General features: G+C 43.4%; 1 protein-coding gene across 1 annotated transcript in view; it reads right to left on the bottom strand.

Annotated features, from left to right (window-relative positions):
- lama4 (laminin, alpha 4) overlaps positions 1 to 22,429 on the bottom strand; it is a 36,947-nt gene continuing 14,518 nt past the window's right edge. The window contains exons 13-40 of the mRNA XM_079360366.1: positions 21,534 to 21,727; positions 19,302 to 19,418; positions 18,565 to 18,713; positions 18,066 to 18,207; positions 17,889 to 17,982; positions 17,689 to 17,805; positions 16,740 to 16,925; positions 16,509 to 16,648; positions 16,153 to 16,317; positions 14,815 to 14,960; positions 14,308 to 14,470; positions 14,070 to 14,203; positions 13,142 to 13,313; positions 12,003 to 12,134; positions 11,771 to 11,913; positions 11,171 to 11,300; positions 10,794 to 10,931; positions 10,557 to 10,690; positions 9,216 to 9,380; positions 6,029 to 6,179; positions 5,427 to 5,620; positions 5,106 to 5,295; positions 4,850 to 5,005; positions 3,170 to 3,329; positions 2,312 to 2,439; positions 2,130 to 2,223; positions 720 to 839; positions 1 to 644 (exon numbers count right to left, since the gene is read on the bottom strand). Coding sequence (XP_079216492.1) covers positions 499 to 644; positions 720 to 839; positions 2,130 to 2,223; positions 2,312 to 2,439; positions 3,170 to 3,329; positions 4,850 to 5,005; positions 5,106 to 5,295; positions 5,427 to 5,620; positions 6,029 to 6,179; positions 9,216 to 9,380; positions 10,557 to 10,690; positions 10,794 to 10,931; positions 11,171 to 11,300; positions 11,771 to 11,913; positions 12,003 to 12,134; positions 13,142 to 13,313; positions 14,070 to 14,203; positions 14,308 to 14,470; positions 14,815 to 14,960; positions 16,153 to 16,317; positions 16,509 to 16,648; positions 16,740 to 16,925; positions 17,689 to 17,805; positions 17,889 to 17,982; positions 18,066 to 18,207; positions 18,565 to 18,713; positions 19,302 to 19,418; positions 21,534 to 21,727 — 4,100 coding nt within the window. The 3' untranslated portion in view covers positions 1 to 498. The remainder of the gene's footprint in view (positions 645 to 719; positions 840 to 2,129; positions 2,224 to 2,311; positions 2,440 to 3,169; positions 3,330 to 4,849; positions 5,006 to 5,105; positions 5,296 to 5,426; positions 5,621 to 6,028; positions 6,180 to 9,215; positions 9,381 to 10,556; positions 10,691 to 10,793; positions 10,932 to 11,170; positions 11,301 to 11,770; positions 11,914 to 12,002; positions 12,135 to 13,141; positions 13,314 to 14,069; positions 14,204 to 14,307; positions 14,471 to 14,814; positions 14,961 to 16,152; positions 16,318 to 16,508; positions 16,649 to 16,739; positions 16,926 to 17,688; positions 17,806 to 17,888; positions 17,983 to 18,065; positions 18,208 to 18,564; positions 18,714 to 19,301; positions 19,419 to 21,533; positions 21,728 to 22,429) is intronic.

Below are 22,429 nucleotides of genomic sequence, written 5' to 3'. Positions count from 1 at the left end.
TAAGAGTTGTAAAATACTTTTTATTCATCAGAAATTAAACAGTGCAAAAAGGGACAGTTATGAAATTGATCTTGCATAAAACCTGTGACGTTGAGATTATAAAGTTAAATGGTGGAGCATAACTTTTACCAGTAGAGTGATCAAATGTGATTTTCATATTGTTCACTGTAAAATGTTTTGCAGTTAAAGTAATGGATAAACTGTAGTCCCTTCGGCTGGCTCATAACCTTTAACTTCATCACATTTTAATTCTCCGGTTATGACTTTCTTTCCTTGATGAATTTCTTTTTGTTTTGGACAATTTGGTCATATTTTTTGCACGCGACACGTTAATGTAAAACAACAAAGAAGAATGAATAAGAGTGAAAGACAAGAAAAGAGGGCGGACATCAGAGTAAAAGAACAGGTACAGTGGTACTTCTCTTAATGGTTATGTGTAGCACAAAGAGAGTTGTTTAATGTGTTTGGTCAGTGCTATGTTGGGGGTTCATGATGTTGTCAAGCTGCGGGACACGCTCCAACGCTGACTGCCCCGCTAACCAGAACGGCTTTACTGACGCTCACTTGGTTGTTGTCGATGGTCAGGTTCCTCACGCAGCCCACGTAGGGCCTCCTGGTGGAGAGGCTCCCCGGGAGGACAAGGTCTGACAGACAGTGCAGCACAAGATGAGCGTAAAGAATTGTTGGTATTAGAGTAATGAAATGTGGGTATTTCTAACCTGGAGCTCCACCCATGAAGACCGGCTGCTTGAAGTCTAAGGTGCTGGGGTTCAGTGGTCCCATCACACGGCTGACTTCAGAGTCCACAACCAGCTGGATTATATTGGCATCTCGGATCACTGAGATCATGCAGGACAGGAATAGATCCATTAATTTAGAAGCTCTTCAGTGCACATATTAAAGAAGCCATCAGTAAAATATCTAGTAAATGAAATGACAAAGTGAACTTCCTCTCTCATATCAGACATGAAGGAAACATGCTGTGTTAAAGTTCTGCCTTCTCTGACAACAATACAGCAGCCAGTATGTCCTCCTTCTAACTTTAGATTCTGCTCCTGAATGCTCTGGATTTGTTTGGACCAGAGAAGGTAGACGGTTTTAAGGCCCCCCACACGGCCGTTTTGGACGCCCCTCAGTTTGTCAGATATGAGAGCAGTTATCAGGTGAACAGGTGTTGCAGCGATGGAAGCGGGCAGTGGAACTGCTTCAGATAGAAGTGATTGTACCCGAGCTAAAAAGCCTCTGCATGTTTCTAATAAGCTCCAGCAGCAGAAAGCTGCTCAGACTAGGATCAATGTTGGAGATGATTTAAAAATGGAGAGAGGTTAGAACACAGAAAGGTTTACAGAGCGATGCAGAGCTGGCTAAACACTGAAGCTACAGTGTACACCACATGGTGACCTGCAGTACCCACCTTAAACTCGAGATGTCAGAGTTAGAATGCTCCTTTTAATCTCTTTTAATGATGAAACAAAAGCAATGACGCCTGCTGTTGTAGGTCTGTATTTTTCCAGTTGTGTAAAATGAATACAGATCAATCAGGAGCATTCTATTTGAGCTACAGCGATGCTGCCAGAATGCCTAACCACTCAAAGTGACGTCACTGTTAGGCTCTGACTGCAAATATCTGACAACACTCAGCAAAGAGACAGACCTCTCTGTTAAGTTAAGATCCTCTTCATCACTTTCCTAACAGTCACCACGCTAACGTGTTGTGTTCTCACAGCCCACAGGAGATTCAGCCGACTACGAGCACTTTAAGTGGATGTCCTTCGTTTAGGGTCTGTGGTGCAGCAGAGCCGGCCCTTTTCCAGCAGGAAGCTGAAGAATTCCAACATACGTTATGCTGTCGCGACTTTCCTGGAACAATGAAGCCGCTGTGAGGCCGAGGTTGGATGGGCCTCGGACCTTGTCTGACGCGCAAAAAAGACTGAGATACGAAAACAACGTTTGGCTCTTTCACAAAAACAGATAATCATCTCATGATGACGCTCGTCAACTTCATAATCAAAGTGACCAAAAACAAAAATACAGCGACCAAGCTCACCCTCTCTCCTCCACGGAGGATGAAAGGTGAACAAACTTACATCATGTCAAATGTGACCGGTGTGTTATTTCTGAACCCTCACCTGTGATTTTGTGCCACTTTCCGTCACACACACCCTGTTTGGGTGAGACCGTTGTGCTGAACTCATCAGACCTGTCCTTGACAACGATCCCCACCTGACAACAAGCACGACAGATTCATTTAAACATTACGAGCTTCTTTAAAACATGAGCTCCATGTGTGAAGTCTGCTGGATCGACCAACCTTTCCTTGATGGAAGTACAAAGTGAAATTGCCTTCTGCAGTTGGCACATGCAATAGCAACCCAGTCGCCACACGGGGGCGCACCTCCATCACCAAACGGAACTTCAGCCCGAGGTTGAATGATTCATCTGAGGGAGAGAAGCAGAAAGAGAGAGAGAGAGAGAGAGAAAGAGAGACAGAGAGAGACAGAGAGAGAGAGAGACAGAGAGAGAGAGAGAGAGAGAGAGAGAGAGAGAGACAGAGAGAGACAGAGAGAGAGAGAGAGAGAGAGAGAGAGAGAGAGAGACAGAGAGAGACAGAGAGAGAGAGAGAGAGAGAGAGAGAGAGAGAGACAGAGAGAGACAGAGAGAGAGAGAGAGAGAGAGAGACAGAGAGAGACAGAGAGAGAGAGAGAGAGAGAGAGAGAGAGAGAGGTAGATCGAGTGAGTGCAGGTGCCTTATCTGCTCCGGGCCTCACCTTTTCAACACATTAATCAGCTGTGATTCTCAGCGGTGCGTGTACGTGTGAAATTACTGGACTGGTCCAACAGCTGCACTCGAGTCCCCGAGTTCTTTGGGGCCTTACTTTCCTCTCTTTCCCCTCAGTCGAGACACAGTTTCACAGAGTTTCACCACAGCTGCTCTGAGGGTATCATGTTCGCTCGCCCAACCAAACTCTCCCCATGCACTCAGGGATGGTGAAAGACCAGAGGGGCCGAGAGGAAATCTAACGAGCCATGTAATATAACAGATGTTCAGTTTGCACAGAGTTGCAGCTCCTGCCAAATGTACATTGTGTTACATTTGGGGCGAGAATGGCCCAAACCTCAAATTCCTTTGTGTGAGTCTAAATCTGAAGAAATCCCGTAAGAAGCATACCGAACACGACATAGCCTCCTTCCTCTGAGAAGTATGTCCCGGCCTCAGAACGCCCCTCGAAGCACGGAGTGACCCCAAAAGTGTCGACCTTGGAGGAGAGCCACTGTCCATCAAGCTGAAGGTTCTTCAAGCAGCCGTTGAAGCTGTGCAGAGATTTTCTCTGCAGGGACACACGTGAACACAGAGGTTTAAAGAAGTGTAGGAATGTAAAAGATGGAAGAAAATGTAACACAACCAACACACTCTGACACAGTTCAATGCATCCTCTGGTTGAATCATTCAGTACCAAACATTACACAGGTAGAGTTATTGTTTACCTGATTAATGTAGTGGAGCATTTGACTGTAAATGACTTTAAACGTTTGTTTTTTTTAAATTTGGGTGATGAAAATAATTTTAATTATAAGATTCTTTCCATCAAGTTTCATTCACTAAATAAGTTCATTTTTTATAAATTGCAGGCGAAGATTGTTGCTCAAAGTTTCTCAGACAAGTTCTGTCCAGAGATAGACAGACAGTTCAGGGATTTCATTAAAGACTACAAGGCAATCCTGGAAGCCATGATAAGAGCCGTTCGAATTCTCTAAAAGTTAAGGAAAGGTGGCTCAATGCTTCCTTTATAACCTCCTTAAGGAAACACTTGACCGTCCTTTACGAAAGGAGATAAGAAAGTGCCGCCCCACAAGTCCTTGTTGCTGCAACTTTTAAATCGACTCGCGCATCCAACCATTCACGTAAACTAACGACGTGTTGGAGGACAAACGTGGAGACAATCTACATTTGGTTTCAATATGTGTTTCTAGTTACTGCCTTTGTATTTATTTTAATCTTTTGTGTGTAAAGAAGGAGCATTACTTTTACACATTCTTGTATCATTTCTTGTTTCATGTTTAGTGGAGATGCTTTGCTGTTATTTGATATTGATTTAATTGATTTAGGTCTTTGAAGTTTTGACTAATAATTTGCCTTAAACAACTCTGAATGTGATGCTTTTTTTTTCCCCGCCTTTTCCTAAGTCCTTAATGAGTTCTCTTAACACCTTTCCTTAACCCCGTGACGTTTCCACAGGGTTAAGGTAAAGTGGATAGTGAAAGTGGAGGGACAAGCTGAATGCTCCCTGGTCTCTCTCTTCATTCATCTGTTGATTGGTTTGTTTTATGGATGTTATAAAAAAATCCTGTGCCAAAATGAAATTAAGCAAAGTCCCACTAAAACAAACATGCACATCAGTCGAGGTAAAACGAGACCTACTCCTTCAGTTATGATGGATCTGAGTAACCCCTTACTCTTTAACATGTCTCGCTCTGTAGGGACCCTTCTCTCATTTTGTTGGACACTTTTACATTAAGAATCTGAGAACGTCAAGTCGTGAAAACAAATTCCTTAATGAGAATCCTTGATCAGGTGGACTTTCCCAGAATGATCAAGTTGCAGCAAGATGAAGAAATCTAATTTCCTGTCTGTGATTTAGAGCCTGAGTTATGTCATGATAGTGTCAACGTATACAAAGCAGAAGTGCCCATTAAAAATGTAGTGTCATTATAGTTTCATGTGAAGAACTGCCGAGCAGGAAGTGTGCTGGTAGGACTCCAGGGTTATGACAGGTTAATTAGAGGTTATACGTGGAGTCAGTGTTCATTTTGAATGTCAAATCTTCTCCACATGAACTTCAACCTGTACCTGAAGATTCCTCTGTGCCCTCTCTGGAGGAACTCCTCCCACGTAGATGGGACTGCTGACATGCCAGGAGACGTTACTTCCCTGCGCTCTGTCTTCCAGCACTGTGAGCCCATCAATTATTAACCGGCCCATACTTCCATCACGGATAAAAATAACCTTCAGCAGGGAGGAGAGAGGAGCTTGTCACTGCAGAAATTGTTGACACATAACTTAACATGCATCCGGCCATGCGTGCACGCTGATTGAAAGAACTTACATTGTGCCATGCTCCGTCATTGTAGCTCTCTTCGCTCCTCACTTTCACCCTTTGGTCTGCTACATTGAAGGTGTATACAAGCTTCCCCTGGGCCAGGAAGAGAGCCATGAAGTTGTCTTCTTGGACGTCAGATACATAAAAGATGAGGCCAAAGGATGAGTGTGTCTTCAGGGACAGGGAGAAGTGGGACCTGGGAGGTGGAAGGTGCATTAAGTCATGCGTGCAGACACAAAGAAACCCTTGAAAGAGGACATGTGCAGAGTAAGCTTTTAAAAATACCTGACCTTGGGTTACTCATAAGGAGTCCTTTGCTTCACGTACCTTTCAGAAAATGTTTCTGGGAGGTCTGTGTACTGCTGCCTGCTGTCAGCGATGCCGCCGTAGTGGAAGGCTTGTCGGGTCGCTCTTGGACTCGAGGAGAGGTAACAGGGCTCGATGTTCAGCTGTGATGGCTCCTGGTCATCACTCTTCAGCTCCATCAGGCCCAGAGGGAGGCTCGACGGGTCCCTGCTTACCTAGAAGAGAAGTTTTATGTCAGAAAGGCTCAAATCTCCAAAAAGAGAGGATTCATTTTTAATATTCACAGCGAGTGGCAGAGTGGCTTTAATACCAGAAAGTTTAAGGTAGAAAGGCTGTCAAACAAAACAAGTTTCAAACTGCAGAACTTCAATGGCTTAACGCATTTTTAATGACATGGTTTTCCTCCATCGTTCATGCTGCATGGATGGAGTCAGAAAACAGTATTCAACACAAGGTTTTTGTTAGGCTTTTATTTAGAGTTTTCGTACTACTACTTAAGCTGAGGTTACTTAACTTCCTTTTTGAATTCTATTGTGCTTTTATTGTGAAATAAAGTCAGGACCTTCAAGTAGAATAAAGGTTAAGATGGAACTGATATCTCATATACTCTTTTTTCATTCTACCTGTGATTGGCTCGGTCTTGCTCGGGAAGTGTGGTCCCTGTGTCGTGCCAGCAGAGCAGCCGGGGGACGTTGGACCGGACAGTCCTGCAGAGAGGTCTGGACATTTTCTGTGTACCGCTGGAAGTCCTCAGGCTCTATGTCCCGGTCCTGTCTGCAGAAACAAAGAGACAGGAAAGCTGCAGAAACGCTCAAACACCACCAGCATGTCTCGACAGACAGACTGTCCTCTCTTCATATTGTCAAATTCAGCGGCTTTGTCAGTGGTCCTTCTCTTCACCTATGTAAGCCTTCGTATGAAGAGTTTAACAGGATGTGAGACTGGCTCAAACACACATAAGACACAGCCATCCATTATTCGTCAGTGGCTTAGTCTTTAACGTATTATTGTACATTTTGCTACTATAATTGCAAACCTCAGTTCTGCAAGTGAAAGAATAATAGGAGTACATCAGAAGTCATGTGTTTAAGCTCAGGGCAACTGCACACACTGCCATATCTTCAGAGTTGAGAGAACATGTTGCCATGGCAACTCCATGTTCGTAACTCCCCGCTTACAGCCTTATTGTAGAGTTCCTCACTCACAAGGAGCGACAAGGAGTAGTACACATGCTCAGCAGAGCTGATCCTCCTCAAAAAAGAGCTGTCAGAAATAAATGAGAGTCAGTCTGTTATAGTGACTGTTCTCTGTTGTAGTGACTGTTCTCTGTTGTAGTGACTGTTCTCTGTTGTAGTGACTGTTCTCTGTTGTAGTGACTGTTTTCTGTTGTAGTGACTGTTTTCTGTTGTAGTGACTGTTCTCTGTTGTAGTGACTGTTCTTTGTTATAGTGACTGTTCTCTGTTGTAGTGACTGTTCTCTGTTATAGTGACTGTTCTCTGTTGTAGTGACTGTTCTTTGTTATAGTGACTGTTCTCTGTTGTAGTGACTGTTCTCTGTTGTTGTAGTGACTGTTCTCTGTTGTAGTGACTGTTCTCTGTTGTTGTAGTGACTGTTCTCTGTTGTAGTGACTGTTCTCTGTTGTAGTGACTGTTCTCTGTTGTTGTAGTGACTGTTCTCTGTTGTAGTGACTGTTCTCTGTTGTAGTGACTGTTCTCTGTTGTTGTAGTGACTGTTCTCTGTTGTAGTGACTGTTCTCTGTTGTTGTAGTGACTGTTCTCTGTTGTAGTGACTGTTCTCTGTTGTTGTAGTGACTGTTCTCTGTTGTAGTGACTGTTCTCTGTTATAGTGACTGTTTTCTGTTATAGTGACTGTTCTTTGTTGTAGTGACTGTTCTCTGTTGTTGTAGTGACTGTTCTTTGTTGTAGTGACTGTTCTCTGTTGTTGTAGTGACTGTTCTTTGTTGTAGTGACTGTTCTCTGTTGTTGTAGTGACTGTTCTCTGTTGTAGTGACTGTTCTCTGTTATAGTGACTGTTTTCTGTTGTAGTGACTGTTCTGTTGTTGTAGTGACTGTTCTCTGTTGTTGTAGTGACTGTTCTCTGTTATAGTGACTGTTCTCTGTTGTAGTGACTGTTCTCTGTTGTAGTGACTGTTCTCTGTTGTAGTGACTGTTCTCTGTTGTTGTAGTGACTGTTTTCTGTTGTAGTGACTGTTCTCTGTTGTAGTGACTGTTCTCTGTTGTAGTGACTGTTCTCTGTTATAGTGACTGTTTTCTGTTGTAGTGACTGTTCTCTGTTGTAGTGACTGTTCTCTGTTGTAGTGACTGTTCTCTGTTATAGTGACTGTTCTCTGTTGTAGTGACTGTTCTCTGTTGTTGTAGTGACTGTTTTCTGTTGTAGTGACTGTTCTCTGTTGTTGTAGTGACTGTTTTCTGTTGTAGTGACTGTTCTCTGTTGTAGTGACTGTTCTCTGTTGTAGTGACTGTTCTCTGTTATAGTGACTGTTTTCTGTTGTAGTGACTGTTCTCTGTTGTAGTGACTGTTCTCTGTTGTAGTGACTGTTCTCTGTTATAGTGACTGTTCTCTGTTGTAGTGACTGTTCTCTGTTGTAGTGACTGTTTTCTGTTGTAGTGACTGTTCTTTGTTATAGTGACTGTTCTCTGTTGTAGTGACTGTTCTCTGTTGTTGTAGTGACTGTTCTCTGTTGTAGTGACTGTTCTCTGTTGTTGTAGTGACTGTTCTCTGTTGTAGTGACTGTTCTCTGTTATAGTGACTGTTTTCTGTTATAGTGACTGTTCTTTGTTGTAGTGACTGTTCTCTGTTGTTGTAGTGACTGTTCTCTGTTGTAGTGACTGTTCTCTGTTATAGTGACTGTTTTCTGTTGTAGTGACTGTTCTTTGTTGTAGTGACTGTTCTCTGTTGTTGTAGTGACTGTTCTCTGTTGTAGTGACTGTTCTCTGTTATAGTGACTGTTTTCTGTTGTAGTGACTGTTCTGTTGTTGTAGTGACTGTTCTCTGTTGTTGTAGTGACTGTTCTCTGTTATAGTGACTGTTCTCTGTTGTAGTGACTGTTCTCTGTTGTAGTGACTGTTCTCTGTTGTAGTGACTGTTCTCTGTTGTTGTAGTGACTGTTTTCTGTTGTAGTGACTGTTCTCTGTTGTAGTGACTGTTCTCTGTTGTAGTGACTGTTCTCTGTTATAGTGACTGTTTTCTGTTGTAGTGACTGTTCTCTGTTGTAGTGACTGTTCTCTGTTGTAGTGACTGTTCTCTGTTATAGTGACTGTTCTCTGTTGTAGTGACTGTTCTCTGTTGTAGTGACTGTTCTCTGTTATAGTGACTGTTCTCTGTTGTAGTGACTGTTCTTTGTTATAGTGACTGTTCTCTGTTATAGTGACTGTTCTCTGTTGTAGTGACTGTTCTTTGTTGTAGTGACTGTTCTCTGTTATAGTGACTGTTCTCTGTTGTAGTGACTGTTCTTTGTTGTAGTGACTGTTCTCTGTTATAGAGACTGTTCTCTGTTATAGTGACTGTTCTCTGTTATAGTGACTGTTCTCTGTTGTAGTGACTGTTCTTTGTTGTAGTGACTGTTCTCTGTTATAGTGACTGTTCTCTGTTATAGTGACTGTTCTTTGTTGTAGTGACTGTTCTCTGTTATAGTGACTGTTCTCTGTTATAGTGACTGTTCTCTGTTATAGTGACTGTTCTCTGTTGTAGTGACTGTTCTTTGTTATAGTGACTGTTCTCTGTTATAGTGACTGTTCTCTGTTATAGTGACTGTTCTCTGTTGTAGTGACTGTTCTCTGGCTCTTTACCTGTTGATGTAGGCGTAGCTGATACAGCCGGTGAAGTTCTTGAAACTGCTGCTTGGAGACCCTCCGTAGTAGAAAGTCTTCACGGCAGGTCCTGATGATGTTCTGCTGGCAGAGGACGGACGTTTCTTCTCCTGCTTGTCTTTGTCGTCCACCAGCAGTGAATATCTGAGAACAGTAAAAAGGTCAACCCACTCTGACTTCACCCCCACATATACTACCATCTGTCTACCAACCAGCCATTATGTCTGCAGCATATTTCATATATGTATCTAGAACTTGGCATTACATGTAGCTGACATATGTGCAAAGTTAGTGAGTAACTTTCCATTTTTGGCTCTGCCATGGATTTAGATTTGCATTTTACAATAATTGGATTCTTGAGATGTTGGCTGAACTTTCATGGTACTAATCTAGCTGTAATGTCCTTGTTAAAATCTCTGACCATAGAAAGGGCAGACTATTTCATCTTACTTTTAATGAAATCTCAAACTTTGTCAATCACTGCAGAGGCTGCGTTTGGAATCAGGTGTATTTTATGATTCTATATATGTTGTGTTGTAGCTCCTTTGCAGATTGTAATACTTTGGTTATATGAGATATTACAAGAAAGCTTACGTTCAGAGGTCTTCTCCAGTACTTCCTGCTCACTCTGGGACTGTTACATCTGTCTGTTGATTAATTTACTCTGTCCCTTGTTAAATATATCAATACCCTTTTTGTTGCCTGTGTGTTGGGGCTGGGTATTTCCCACACTCCCACAATACAGTACATGTGTTCATTGATTTGGGATGATGACCATGTACTAACTACACTGACTTCCCAAAAGCAGCTGTTCCTGGACCCGCTTCATCCTACAACTCAAAACACTTTAATTCAGGTCCTCAGAGATTCTCGGAAAACATCAAAATATTTGAATATCGGAGCTATGTCTATGTCTGTGGTGTTACTGTGAAACTGTCATCACAACTTTCTGTAACATCTGCATCAAAACATCTGCAAGGAGCTCATGACGATATATTGCCTTATCGATTCTCTGACTACAGCCCTTCTGTGGGGTCATGCATTTGCACATTTGAATTGTGCACCCATGTAATTTGTGTATATACTGTAGTCTGTGTTTATTAATTGTGTATGCACACACACATATCTTACAAAATGTATAAAAAATACTTGTTATGCCAAAGTAATGCACTTTGAAATGCTTGGTGTCACCTTCACTTTAAGTTTGTCTGACTTAATAACATTACGGGTAAACAGGGTCTAGAGATGATCCAACTGACAGGTCAAGACAGGAGTTCAAAGCTGAAGCTGAATCCTGCTGCTGCAAAACTAAATACTCACTTCTGATTGTTTACTGAAGCCACCAGGAAATGTGTCCTTCCATCACTGTATTGTTTCTTATGGGACTTGACTCGTGTGCCTCTGCAGCTCATCACCACAGCTCCGTTCTCCACAGAGATACTGAACTCATCGGACTGAGGAGGGGGAAAGAAGATGAAGATTTGTTACTCAGCGGTCCGAGTAAACGACAAATGGAATTCACTGCGATGTGCACTCTCCGAAATAAGCCAAACGTACCCCATCGCTGTGGTAAAACAGGAGTCCGCTGGGCTGCAGAGTTCTAAAGTTCATTCCTCCTTCAAAGGTGTCGAAGGGTGAAAACTTTGCAGTGGATCCCAGGTAGCTCTCTCCAGTGAAATAAGCTTTACGGGACATCTGTCACAATAAAAACACATCTCACTTTCTATTACTTCCATTACCTGCTCAGCTTACAGTTCACTGATCTCAAAATGGTAATATCGATTGACTCATGGGAAAGCTGTTGAGCTGGAACAACCTATTATTTTCTCTCCCTCTACAGTGTTAGCTGATGTTTGTGTGCAGTGTTCGTCCATATTAGGCAGCCATGCAGCTCATTATCACTGACAGAGTGTGAACCTGCGGGGAACACTTACAAATGACTCCTCTGGGCAGCCCGTGCTGATGCCGATGGTGCCCGACTCCTCCAACAGGTTGAAGTCTTTTTTCTGGAACTGGAAACCTTTCACGCAGCCTTTCAGGCCCACGACGGCAGACAGCTCTGGCCTGTGTGGATAACTGTACTGTCAGAATCCCGTGGTGGACGCTTTGAGCTTTAATACACCAGGTATCTAGCTAAGCAGCATTTCTAATTCAGCTGCAACGTGATAAATATGGTCTATGGACTTCAGCTTGTTGAGTTCTTTTCACATTCTAACTACACAAAGTTTTTTTACACCATGTCACACCGACACATTCACACACTGTTGGTAGAGGCTGTTATGTAAAGTGACCGTCAGAAGTCAGTAATCGCATTCAGACGGCACCAATGAAGCAGCAGGAAAAACGTAGGCTTATAAGACACATCAGACATGTGGCGACCAACTCCACCAACTCCTCACGCAATTAGACTTTAAAGGCCGTGGTCATATCATTGACCGGCAGCAGACATGCTGTAAAGGTTGCTTCATTGAAAACCTGACCTCTACTCTGATCAACTTTGATTGTATGTTTGGTTGCACCAGTGCTGATCTCACCTGGATTTGAGAACGCTGGATGGAGCTCCTCCTATGTAGATGTCAGAGAAAGGTAGAGAGGTTCTTGGATTCTCTAAAGATTTAACATGACTCTTATCCACCAGGAGGATAACCTTCTTTGACTGATGGTAGATCACAGACACCTGTGGAAATAGACCAACACTGCTGTTACAGCAACACCTACCACATGTCCAAGTCCACATGACACCTGCAGTGAGAAGAACAATCCTACCTCATGGTATCTTGCATCATTTATTTTGAGTTTCGATAATTTTTCCTCATAAACAAGTGGTCCGCTGCTGAAGCCAAAGTCGTACATCAGGCGCAGGTAGCCATCCATTAACTCTAAGAGGAAGAATTTGTCCTGAAAAAAAGTGTTAATAATACATTATATTTGAGATTTAATGTGAAAGCTGCCATGTAATCATTCACGTTTTCCTGTCTCCGAAGGAAGAAAGTGTCATATGATGTAATCAGGGGCTCCTTCAGGTAAAGGTTTCACTTTTATGACATTACTATCAGAAACCCATCGCAGAGGAAAATGTTGCTGCTCAAGGCTTTCTCTTCAGCTTCTCAGGAGACAAAAAGCTGAACGTTCAGAACCCCTTACAACTACTTTTATATCGTTTCATGCATCTTCACAGTGGCAGGTAAACTCCTGCACACGTCCGCACAACGCTGTGATTTAGATATTGGGCTGTTGATGCAGTCTGACACATACTGTACATAAATACATTTCAACATCGTCACTGTACACAATGTCCAACACATGTTATACCATAGTTGCCATGTTGTTAACGTAAGATGCAAAAATCACAATGTGACCAACTCACAAATCCAAACACTGCCCAATGCATAGATCCAAACATTAACATTGTAATAATGACAATAATAATAAAAACAAATTTGCCAATTTCCAACACATACATCTCAACGTTACCGTGTTTCAAAAGTCATGAATCCAAACATGGCCAGTGCACAATGCACGTTGTCAAGGTTTTTCAACAATTTAGACTTCTGCAACTTCTGCTAATTTAAGACGAGGCATGAGCCCATATTGGCTGCTGACAGCATGACCTCTGTTTTTGTTGCTGTGGTATCAAAACAGGATCTAATTAGATTTTTACTAGAATTATATTAAAGTTTCTAATTCTGGTATTCTGTGATGTCAGTCCCACTCATATAGCTCTTGTATTTATTGCACAGTTTATGTGAACTTTCCATTCTCTCTGGCCTGGGTGACACTGACACTCTGCCTAGTTTCTCTGAAACTGTAAAACGTAGTTTAGAAAAGTAGACTTCTGCTCATATTTCAGAATTCAGAGGGTCTGAAGGTCCTTTGTTTAAGATTTAGAGAGTTTATAGACTTACCTCTTTGACCAGGAGGAAAAGGACGCCACTGTTTGCCACAGTTCGGACTCCAATATCGAACCTTGTGACAACACCAAATTTGCCCCTCCTCTCGATGTTATTGATGAGAGCGTAGCCCGTTCCATCAAACAGGTAGCTCGTGACACGACTCTGAGAAAAGGCCAAATGGTACCTGAGAGCACACAGAGAAACATCATCGGTTACCTTGATTAAACTTTATTACCATTATGTTTATACAATTTAAAGATAAAGTCGGTAGCAAAAACAACAAGATATAGACTGTATAGACAAAAGTGAAGCTGCTCAATCACCCCTTCATGTGTGGTGGTGACTGTCTGCAGAGACTCTGTCCACTGACTGGATTTTTATGTGTGTTTTTGGATTTTGGACATTTCTGGGCGGAGCGGTGTGTTTCCTTCAGCCAATGACAGCGCGCAGGGTAGTTTAGGAGTGGATACAATTCAGCGTGGGACATGATTTAAATTGCTCAAGATGACGCGTGATGATGAAGCGTACATCAACAGGAGGAAACGTTAGGTTAGCTTTTAACAGCTGATGTTGAGTTAGTCTGCGTCCTGTTGGACAGCCAGGTGCCAAACATCCGTGGTTAGCTTCTGCTAGCATGCAGTAGCTTGCTGTGTAGGTACAAGCAAGAAAAGTATACACTTAAGTCCTGCAGTGAGCATGCACTTCTAAATGCAACAAGCCCAGGAGGATTCAGTGTTGGGTTTACAAACTGCAACAAACAACTTCACCTTTAAGTTAGATATTTATAATGACATGAAATCCTGGTCACATAAATATTGTGTATTTCAAAATGTGTATCAGGTGAGAATCTGGATTTATTACTTTGAACACCTCAGTGACGTGACTTAAAACACATCACTGGAGCCTCATTACAGACTAAAGTGTCCGTGTGAATCAGTACCTCGGGCACGGTGTTGATGTTTCTAGATCCATCTTGTGAGTCTCTTTGAAGTTGTACAGACTGATCACGTCGTTATTCAGCGAGCCCAACTCGATGCAGCCCACAAATGGAGCCAGACTCAGAGGAGGGGGAAGCTGGTGCATAACAAGGAAAAAGAAAAAAGTCATGTGAAATTGAAAATACAGAAGATAATAAAAAGAGTCTATTTGTGTCAGGAAATATCAGTGAGACGCTTTACCCTGACTTCTGGTGGGACACCACCAACAAAGAACACTATGTCCTTGGGGTCGATGTCAAACAGCGAGTCGGTGCCTGGAGCCTCTCCTTTCTGGATGAACTTCTGCTCGTCCGTGGAGCTCTGACTGGGGATGGTCAGAAACACTTTTCCATGTCTGCCAAGTCTGCAAGAACACAGCACAGAGAGGCAATGAAGCATGAAGCCATTTTTTTTATCAACCCGACATAGAGTAACAAACAGGAAGTGAGACTAACCTGGACGTCATGAAGGAACAGCATTTGGGAACAGTGTGTGTCAGTGTGCTGGATAATTTGTGCCTTGAAAAACGATTCACTTTCTAAATTCGTGTCAGAGACACATCTGTTCCTAAAGTGTCACGGCTGCTCTTTGGGTAAATAACCAAGCTAAACTAGCTAGCCACTCCATTCATATAGCTGTATGAGGAGAAGAAATGTGGAAACGAATGAGGCCCAAAGTTGTCACCTCAAGTTCATGAACACTTCTTACCTCTCTACTTTGACATAGTTGAAGACAGCAGGCCATTGGCTGACAGGTTTAGAGCCCAGCGGGATCTCCACGTCTTCACCTCCGAGGTTGTACACGAACACCAGGTTGTCATTTTTGATGGCCAGACCCATGTAGTCTTTTCTGCCCTGCATGCAAAAAAACAAAACAACTCTCAGAATTTATCACTTCGATCGCTCATTCGTCGATCATTTCCCCGTCATGATATTTCACGTTATAGTACACTTGTTTCAGAATGAATCGCCATCCTGCTGCGGCTTTTCTTCCTTTCATGAACACCACTCTGTGTTTATCAGAGGAAAGCGTCACAGAAGGCCTCACACTGGGTCACTGTTTCTGTGTCGGGGTGGACGGGGGCTGATGGTATTTATGTAAATGACGTCCATCTTTGAAGACACATGCTTGCACTATTATCACCGGCGTCTCTCAGAGACCTTTTGAAAGTGGCAACTGTTCAAAGCTCGCCATTCCTGCCTACAAACTTCACAACAAAGTACTCCTGTCCACAAAGCAGCACCCTGCCTTTTATCTTTGGCCCGGGCCTCTGGGTGCAAGTTTGTGAATAGTTTCAGCAGAACTTGTGGGCAACAAACAAACCTCCTGTTCACCCGAGACACCCCTTTGATGTCTGAGAATGATCCGATGCTCACGAAGATCCAAAACACAACAATTGATTTATTTCACATTATTTATTTGCTAGTTTAGATGAAAAGTCTTATGTCACACTGAGAGCGACACGTCCATCTGAAGCTGCAAAACCTCGCCTCTGGAATCACACTGAGCGGCTGTAGTCTCTCGATTGTGAGGCTGGGGGTTCGAATCCCAGTTCCTTCAACCCTGACTTGCTCCTGCTGCTTCATTGGCAGCATGTGAATGTGTATGAATTTGGCTAGTTACACTTATCATGCAAAATACACTTCACCATTTTCTTCTAAAACAAACATGTTTCTAGTAGTTTGTCTACAAACAACCAAATGATGATGATGTCCATCTTTTGCCCGCGCCGCTTTTCAGAAACTGTGTGCTCAAACAGGCCGTTTTTGGGCTTAAGATGGAGACTTATTTAAACTGGTTGAAAGGGAGGATGATATGTGACCTTTAATACAGATGGACTCGTTACACAGCAGCCTCTACCATCAGTGTGTGAGTGTGTAAAAGAGCTTTAAGCAGTCAACAGACTAGAACAGAAATATCCAAGCTCAAGTCCATTGTAAACTACTTGTCATCTAAATGTGCATGCCTTTACTCATGACTGTATCCACTCTGCAGGTTCTCTGGTTGGCTTTTATCTCAAGTGATGAAAGTGAACATATTCCTCACGTTTCTGTCTCCCAGGTAGAGGATGAAGCGGTCCTCGATGGGATCCTTGTCCGGGTCCACTCTGATGAACAGGCTGATGGACGTCACTGTCTTCAGCTCCTCCAGGTTGCTGTGAGGATGAACCTCCACTGACGACTGACCGTTAAACTTCATGGACACTTGGACCTGCAGCAGAAAGCAAACCACCATGAGCTACATCGACACACTTTCACCTGCTCGCACAGATTAAAAGAAGTAACTTGGATTAACTGAACATTAGGAACGATGGAGCCTGCATAGTTTTTTTAATGTGAATGGAAGCTTGGTCTGTCCTACATTGACCATGTTATAACATTGTATTAAACTCATGCCCTGACCTTCTTGGCCACGCTCCTGGCCTGGGCTATGAGCTCCCTGATCCTAATGATGTTGGTGGTCACGTTGTTGACGGGCTTCTTCTCCTCCACCACCTTCAGTTTGTCCAGCAGCGCAGGAACCAGTCCGTTCAGGCTCTCCACTACAAAGAGATACCACACAGAGGATTTTAAAACCTGAGAACCGAGACACTGTTTGTTTTGTTGTTTTGAACCCTGCAGCAGTTTTGGTACCTGCTTCCCCTGCAGACTCGACGGCCTGCTCATAAGCGTCTGTGGAGTATTCGTTGTTCTTCATGTTGTTGGCCCACTGCTCCACCTTGCTGCTGATGGGGGTGATGGTTTGGAGGACCTCTGCTGAGCGGTTCAGAGTCCCCTCAGCCACCTCCAGGGTGAACTCTAACCGCTGCGGGGTTCTGTCTGCAAGAGGACGTTTTTTGTTTTTCTTTTAACAAATAAAAATCAAGCGAAGGATATAGTTCCTCATAAATGTGAATATGAAAATGATTTGTGGGTTGGCTCTTGGGGTTGGGATCATAGGCCGTATAAAACATGGACAAAGTGTCAGTGATGTCACCCGATTGTTTTTGATAGGCATTGTGAGGCCAAAAGATGGGGGTTGTGGTTCAGGAAATATCGTGTGCAAAAAGTGCAAATGAAGTTATGTGTGTGTTCTGTGCTGTTAGGAAGTTTGTGTTACATGTCTGTACAGACGTTTGTGTTGTGCTATATGTGACCAAAGCAAATTTCTCCTTATGGAGACAATAAAAGCAACTAACTAACTCACTAACTATTTAACTATCACACTTTCAATCTCACAACCACTCTAATTACTGTGTCATTTTTTTAAACAGGAAGTTAACACTCTGCTAGCCTTTTCACATGAGTTTTAATGGCAGCCTCACGTTGACAGTCAAGGCACTTAAAACATACAGTTTAGCTCTCTTTAGCTCTTACAAAGCAGCTAACAACTGAAACACAAAGTTATTAAGCACCATTAAGGGGAAGAGACTGACAACATTGTCATCAGTTTGAGCTCCAGTTGCCTGTTGCCTGCACTGTTGTGTTAGCAGGCTAATGTTAGCACTCTGTAGTTAGCTCGTAGAGCTGAAAACTTGAAAATCTGTTTCGAGTTTGATCTTTAAATGTCAGACAAACCAATAAGAAACGAGCATTGTGCTACCTGCATGGATTCCACTGATGTCGTCTTTTATATCTGCAAGTTTCTTGGTGTTTTTCTCCATGGTCTCTTGAGTTTCCTCGATGTATTTCAGCTGTTCAGTCACCTCCGTTTCCACCTCTGTGACAGAGAAAAGCACGCTGTACATCTGATTTTTTAACACATGGACAACGAGGGCGTGTCACGACTGACTCATTTCAAACCTTTCTGTTCTGAATGTAACGACACAGACTCCTTGAAAACATTGTCGCTCTGGGTTACCAGGTACCCCAGCTGTGCATTGATCCCATCGACGGCCTGACAACACATGAAAATAATGTTACAGGTGTTAGCAGATACAACAGTGTGTGCATGCTGTGTGTTTCTGTCAGGTTACATACATCTTCAGCTCTCTGAGATAAGTTGAAAGTGGTGATGGAGGTGATGTTGGCATCATCGATGTATTTGATGATGTTGTTGTAGACGTTGGCAGCACTGATGGCTTTCTGCACAAAGCCGTTGGCATCGCTCTCTCTCAGATCCCTGGAGGAGACAGGATGATGGATGCTACTGTCTTCTGATTGCTTCCATATTGAATGTAACAGCATCAAAACTCCCTGGTGAGCTTGGAACTCATACTGAATTAAAGCTGCAGTAATACAATTTTCTTCAGTTTTAACAAAAACAGATCAGAAGACATTATTCTGCAGCTCCATATGAAGTAATACGGGTCATTTAAAGGTCACATATTACGCATAATGCACCCCACCATGTTCCTCTAACATATGTGTCCCTAGTCCGTCTACAAACCCCCAAAGATGAGAAAATGGTGAAACGGTCTGCCCGGATAACACCATGTGTATTGTTAACTTCATGGTTTTTAATTAAATAGAATCTCACTCCTCCAGTTTGTTGGCCTGTCTGTCCAGCTCCTCGGCGTGGTCGTCGGCCCTCTGTACCAGATCTCCGTCAGCCAGCGACAGATGCTCAGTCTTCTCCTGCAGCCTCTGGCCGGCTCCATCGATGGCTGCGTGGTACTGGGACACGTTCTGTGCACGCAGAGAGTACACGTGAAAACACACCAAAACATATAGACGCATTTATTTAACAGTTTATTTTGTATTCCATTGTTGGAATCCTTGTGCCTTGTGATAACTTAAAGTAGACACATACACAGGCATACACAAACACACACACACACACACACACACACACACACACACACACACACACACACACAGGCACACACAAACCAGATAACGTTGTTACCTCAGGATGATTACAATCCCCCGCAGAGTAACTCAATAGAGAGCTACTGGACTAAAAGTGGAGAGCTGTTTGAGAACACGGCTTATTCAATCTCCAGCAATCCACAAATTGCTTCCAAATCAAATTGGCTCGTTTAAGAATCTGACACAGGCTGCGTCTCTGGAATCCATTTCATGGCTAAATTCAATGTGGGCCCTGAGATACTGCAGCCTGATATCCCTGTCTATTAGATCATGAAGCATACTCTCTCATTCAGTGAGCCATAAAGAAACCTGAGCGTCATTGGTCGTCAGGGACCCAGAGATGATTTCATTCTCTCGCTCATGATACAAAACCATCAGGGTGCAGGCTGCTGTGTGAAACCTCACCTGCACTAAAGCATCCATCCCGGCCACGGCTGTCTCTGTGTCAGAGATGAATCCTCGGGCTGTTTCCAAAGTAGAGCTGACAGCAGCGTGGTCCTCTGCCAGCCTCTGCTGCTTCACCTGCAGGCACAGGACAACAAAACAGTCCAATTTAACTTCAGAACATAGTAAACAATCTGCTGCATCATTTTCTGTCTTTATTAGACAGAAGGATTAAGGATTATTGACCGGGGTGTGTGTGTGTGTGTGTGTTTGTGTGGGTGGGGGGGGAGAATCCTTTCTTTGGTTTTTTATATCTCTGAGTTAAGTTCGGAGCAATTGGCAGGAATCCCAAGTTTAGCTTAGCATCAACCCTTGAAGCACTGTTAAGGGGGGCTTAATGCCTTCCCCATTTCCTTCCATTCAACATATTCGTAAAGAGCCATTGAAGACATTTGAAGGAGTGGCTGAATATATCTAGATAGTTGTATTAACAAAGCTAGCTTTGCTACGCAATTCAAAGGAGTGTTTTTAAAAAAAAAAAAATTCTTTTGAGCTTTTTAAATGTTTTCGGTTGGAAAGTGAATAGAGCAGTTGAATCAGGGAGAGGTAGACTGTGGGGAATGACATACGGGGAAGGAGCCACAGGTTGAACCTCAACCCGGGCCGCCCGCCTGGCGGACCACAGCCTCCACTCATTGGGCGTGACGCATCCTCCAATGGTGTCTTTTTAAAATACAGTCAGAAGTGTCTATGGCAGCGTGTGCGGTGGATGGCAGACCTCCAAACACAATAACATGAATTGTCTTTTCAGGCGTTGTTGTCATTCTTTTCATGCCTCTCTAAGATATTGGTATCAACAGTTTAATAAGTCGGATCATTTTATAGGACGCACTGTGGCAGCTGGTACTCTGGCACGTGGTTGCTGTGGATGATGTTTTGCAGTATCTCTGAACTACTTTTAATTTGTCTGCATGACTGAATGATGCACACTGATCAGACCACTTGATTGGCTGTGGTGACCACGCAGTGTGCACACCGTGTCTGCAGCCGGGGTCGACCGGTCTGTGCTGAGGCGACGAAGAGCCCCAGATTAGAGAGGCTCCATGTTTGGATAGTGCACCATTCACTGCATTGATTCACAGCAGAGGCCCTGATCACAGAGATCTACACTCCTGATAACATGGACAAATACACACACACACACACACACACACAGCTGCAGCTGTTCTGCTGGACCGCAGAGCTGTAATGTCAGCCATGGTATGATGACCAGAGGATGATCCCACTTGCATGGATCCAAATGAAGACTGTGTGGGGTTTTATTCAGACAGAGACATTACAATTCTGGAGAGACCAGAACAGTGTGTCTGAATATTTTACCCAACCGATCACAGACCTCACGTGCCTAAGTGTTTATATGTTTTAATAAATGGTAAATGGACTTGAGCTTGTATAGTCGTTAGCTGTGTGTTGGTCACGTCCTGATCAGCTGCTCCCGACTGATCGGTTGTTTGAAATCTCTGTTGTATGACTGAAGTCTCACAGTGAGAACAGAAACATGAAACAATTTCCCAACTTTATGACATGCGTGAGCATCGACATGTTGCTCCTTTAAACCAGGTCATAGATCGGACAGGTTTAACTTAAGATAAGATAATTACCTCTTCTCCTTTAACTTTTGGAAATGGATATCGTAATTGGTCAGTGGTGTAAATCAGAGAGTCACAGTTTAGCAAAGTTAAACCCAAGTAACTAATAGAGTACATTAAGTACAGAACAGTAAGTTTTTAATATGTAGGATCAAAATATTATCAAGGACAATGAGGGGTTATGTACTGCACTGTAGCTTCTCCCCTCCATGTGGGCCTCCTCCTAATGTAACAGCCCAAAGCTCCCACAGATGGTTCTGTGTTTCTGTTCTCAGGCCTTAAATACCAGAAGTAATAGACATCAACTTGCCCGACAAACAACAAGCAGACCCCCCCCCCCCCCCCCCCCCCCCCCCCCCCCGTGCAGGGAATGCTAAGTTCGGCCCTTCTTGTGTGTTCATGGCCCGGTCTGGTGCAGTAAAACTCCACATTGTTTGATGCGTCAGGAGAGGAGATTAAGCAGACAGCATTTAAAAGGGGGAGTCCCGGACTCACAGCAGGGAGGAAAGGCTGTGAGCTTTTCCACAAGACTGTTTGCTGAATCATTCATACCTGTGCACACGCAGAAGAAGGAAAAGGTGGAAAGACATTCATGAGACGTTACCTGGTTCCTCTCATATTTCAGGATGTTGGCTTTGTTTAGGTCCACTGTTTCCTGAACATGGCTGGCTGCTGTATGGAGGGAGCCCTGAGCGTCGGACAGCTTGGTGGAGAAGCGAGAGAGAACCTCCCTGACGGGCGGCAGGCGGCTGTCAGTGCTCATCAACTTCTTTTCCAACTGACGGATACGCCTCAGCACTGCAAACACAATCACTTACAGATAAACATGCGAGACTCGACTCGAGGATTTGCTACTGTAACACTCATGTAATGCTTGTAACAGGTATGTTGTAGGTTACTGAAAATCAAACATGGTCTTCCACTTTTCATCCAGACACAACAATCTTTTTATTAAAATTTACAGTATTTCTATTTTTCTGTGCATATCCACATATTTTTCCAAAAAGCTGAGGCCAGAACCTTTAAAAAATGTCGATGAGTTGAGAAATCTGATATGGTCTGATATATCTTTGCCAACAACAGCGACGGAGGAGAATCTAACCTGACCTGTCTTTTCAAGGGTACTCAACAGGTGCTGCTGCTAATGACAAGACAGGATAAATGTATCATTCCTTCAATGTTTTCTTGTTAACATTTCCTTGAATAAAAGCAAATATTAAGCATAGTGAGCCAATAAAGGTCTTTTTCGTGCTCAAACAGGTTGTTTGGAGATTTTCCCTTTATGACATCACAAAGGGCAGTAGCCCCTCCCCCAGGTGGGTGACACTCCCACAGCTAGGTGTTTGTTCTGCCCTCTGAGTCTGCCTTCTCACCGTAAACAATAGGACATGGAGCCAGAAAGACCCGAGCCCGAGCCCTTCCAGAGAGGGGGCGTGGTCAGACACAGCTCATTTACATATTTAAAGCTACAGACACAGAAACAGCCTGTTCTGAGCAGGG

Source organism: Symphodus melops (genome assembly GCF_947650265.1).
Source record: "Symphodus melops genome assembly, chromosome: 1".
NCBI lineage: Eukaryota > Metazoa > Chordata > Actinopteri > Labriformes > Labridae > Symphodus > Symphodus melops.
Note: the sequence above shows the minus strand (reverse complement) of the source record. Positions and strands in the feature narration are given on the sequence as shown.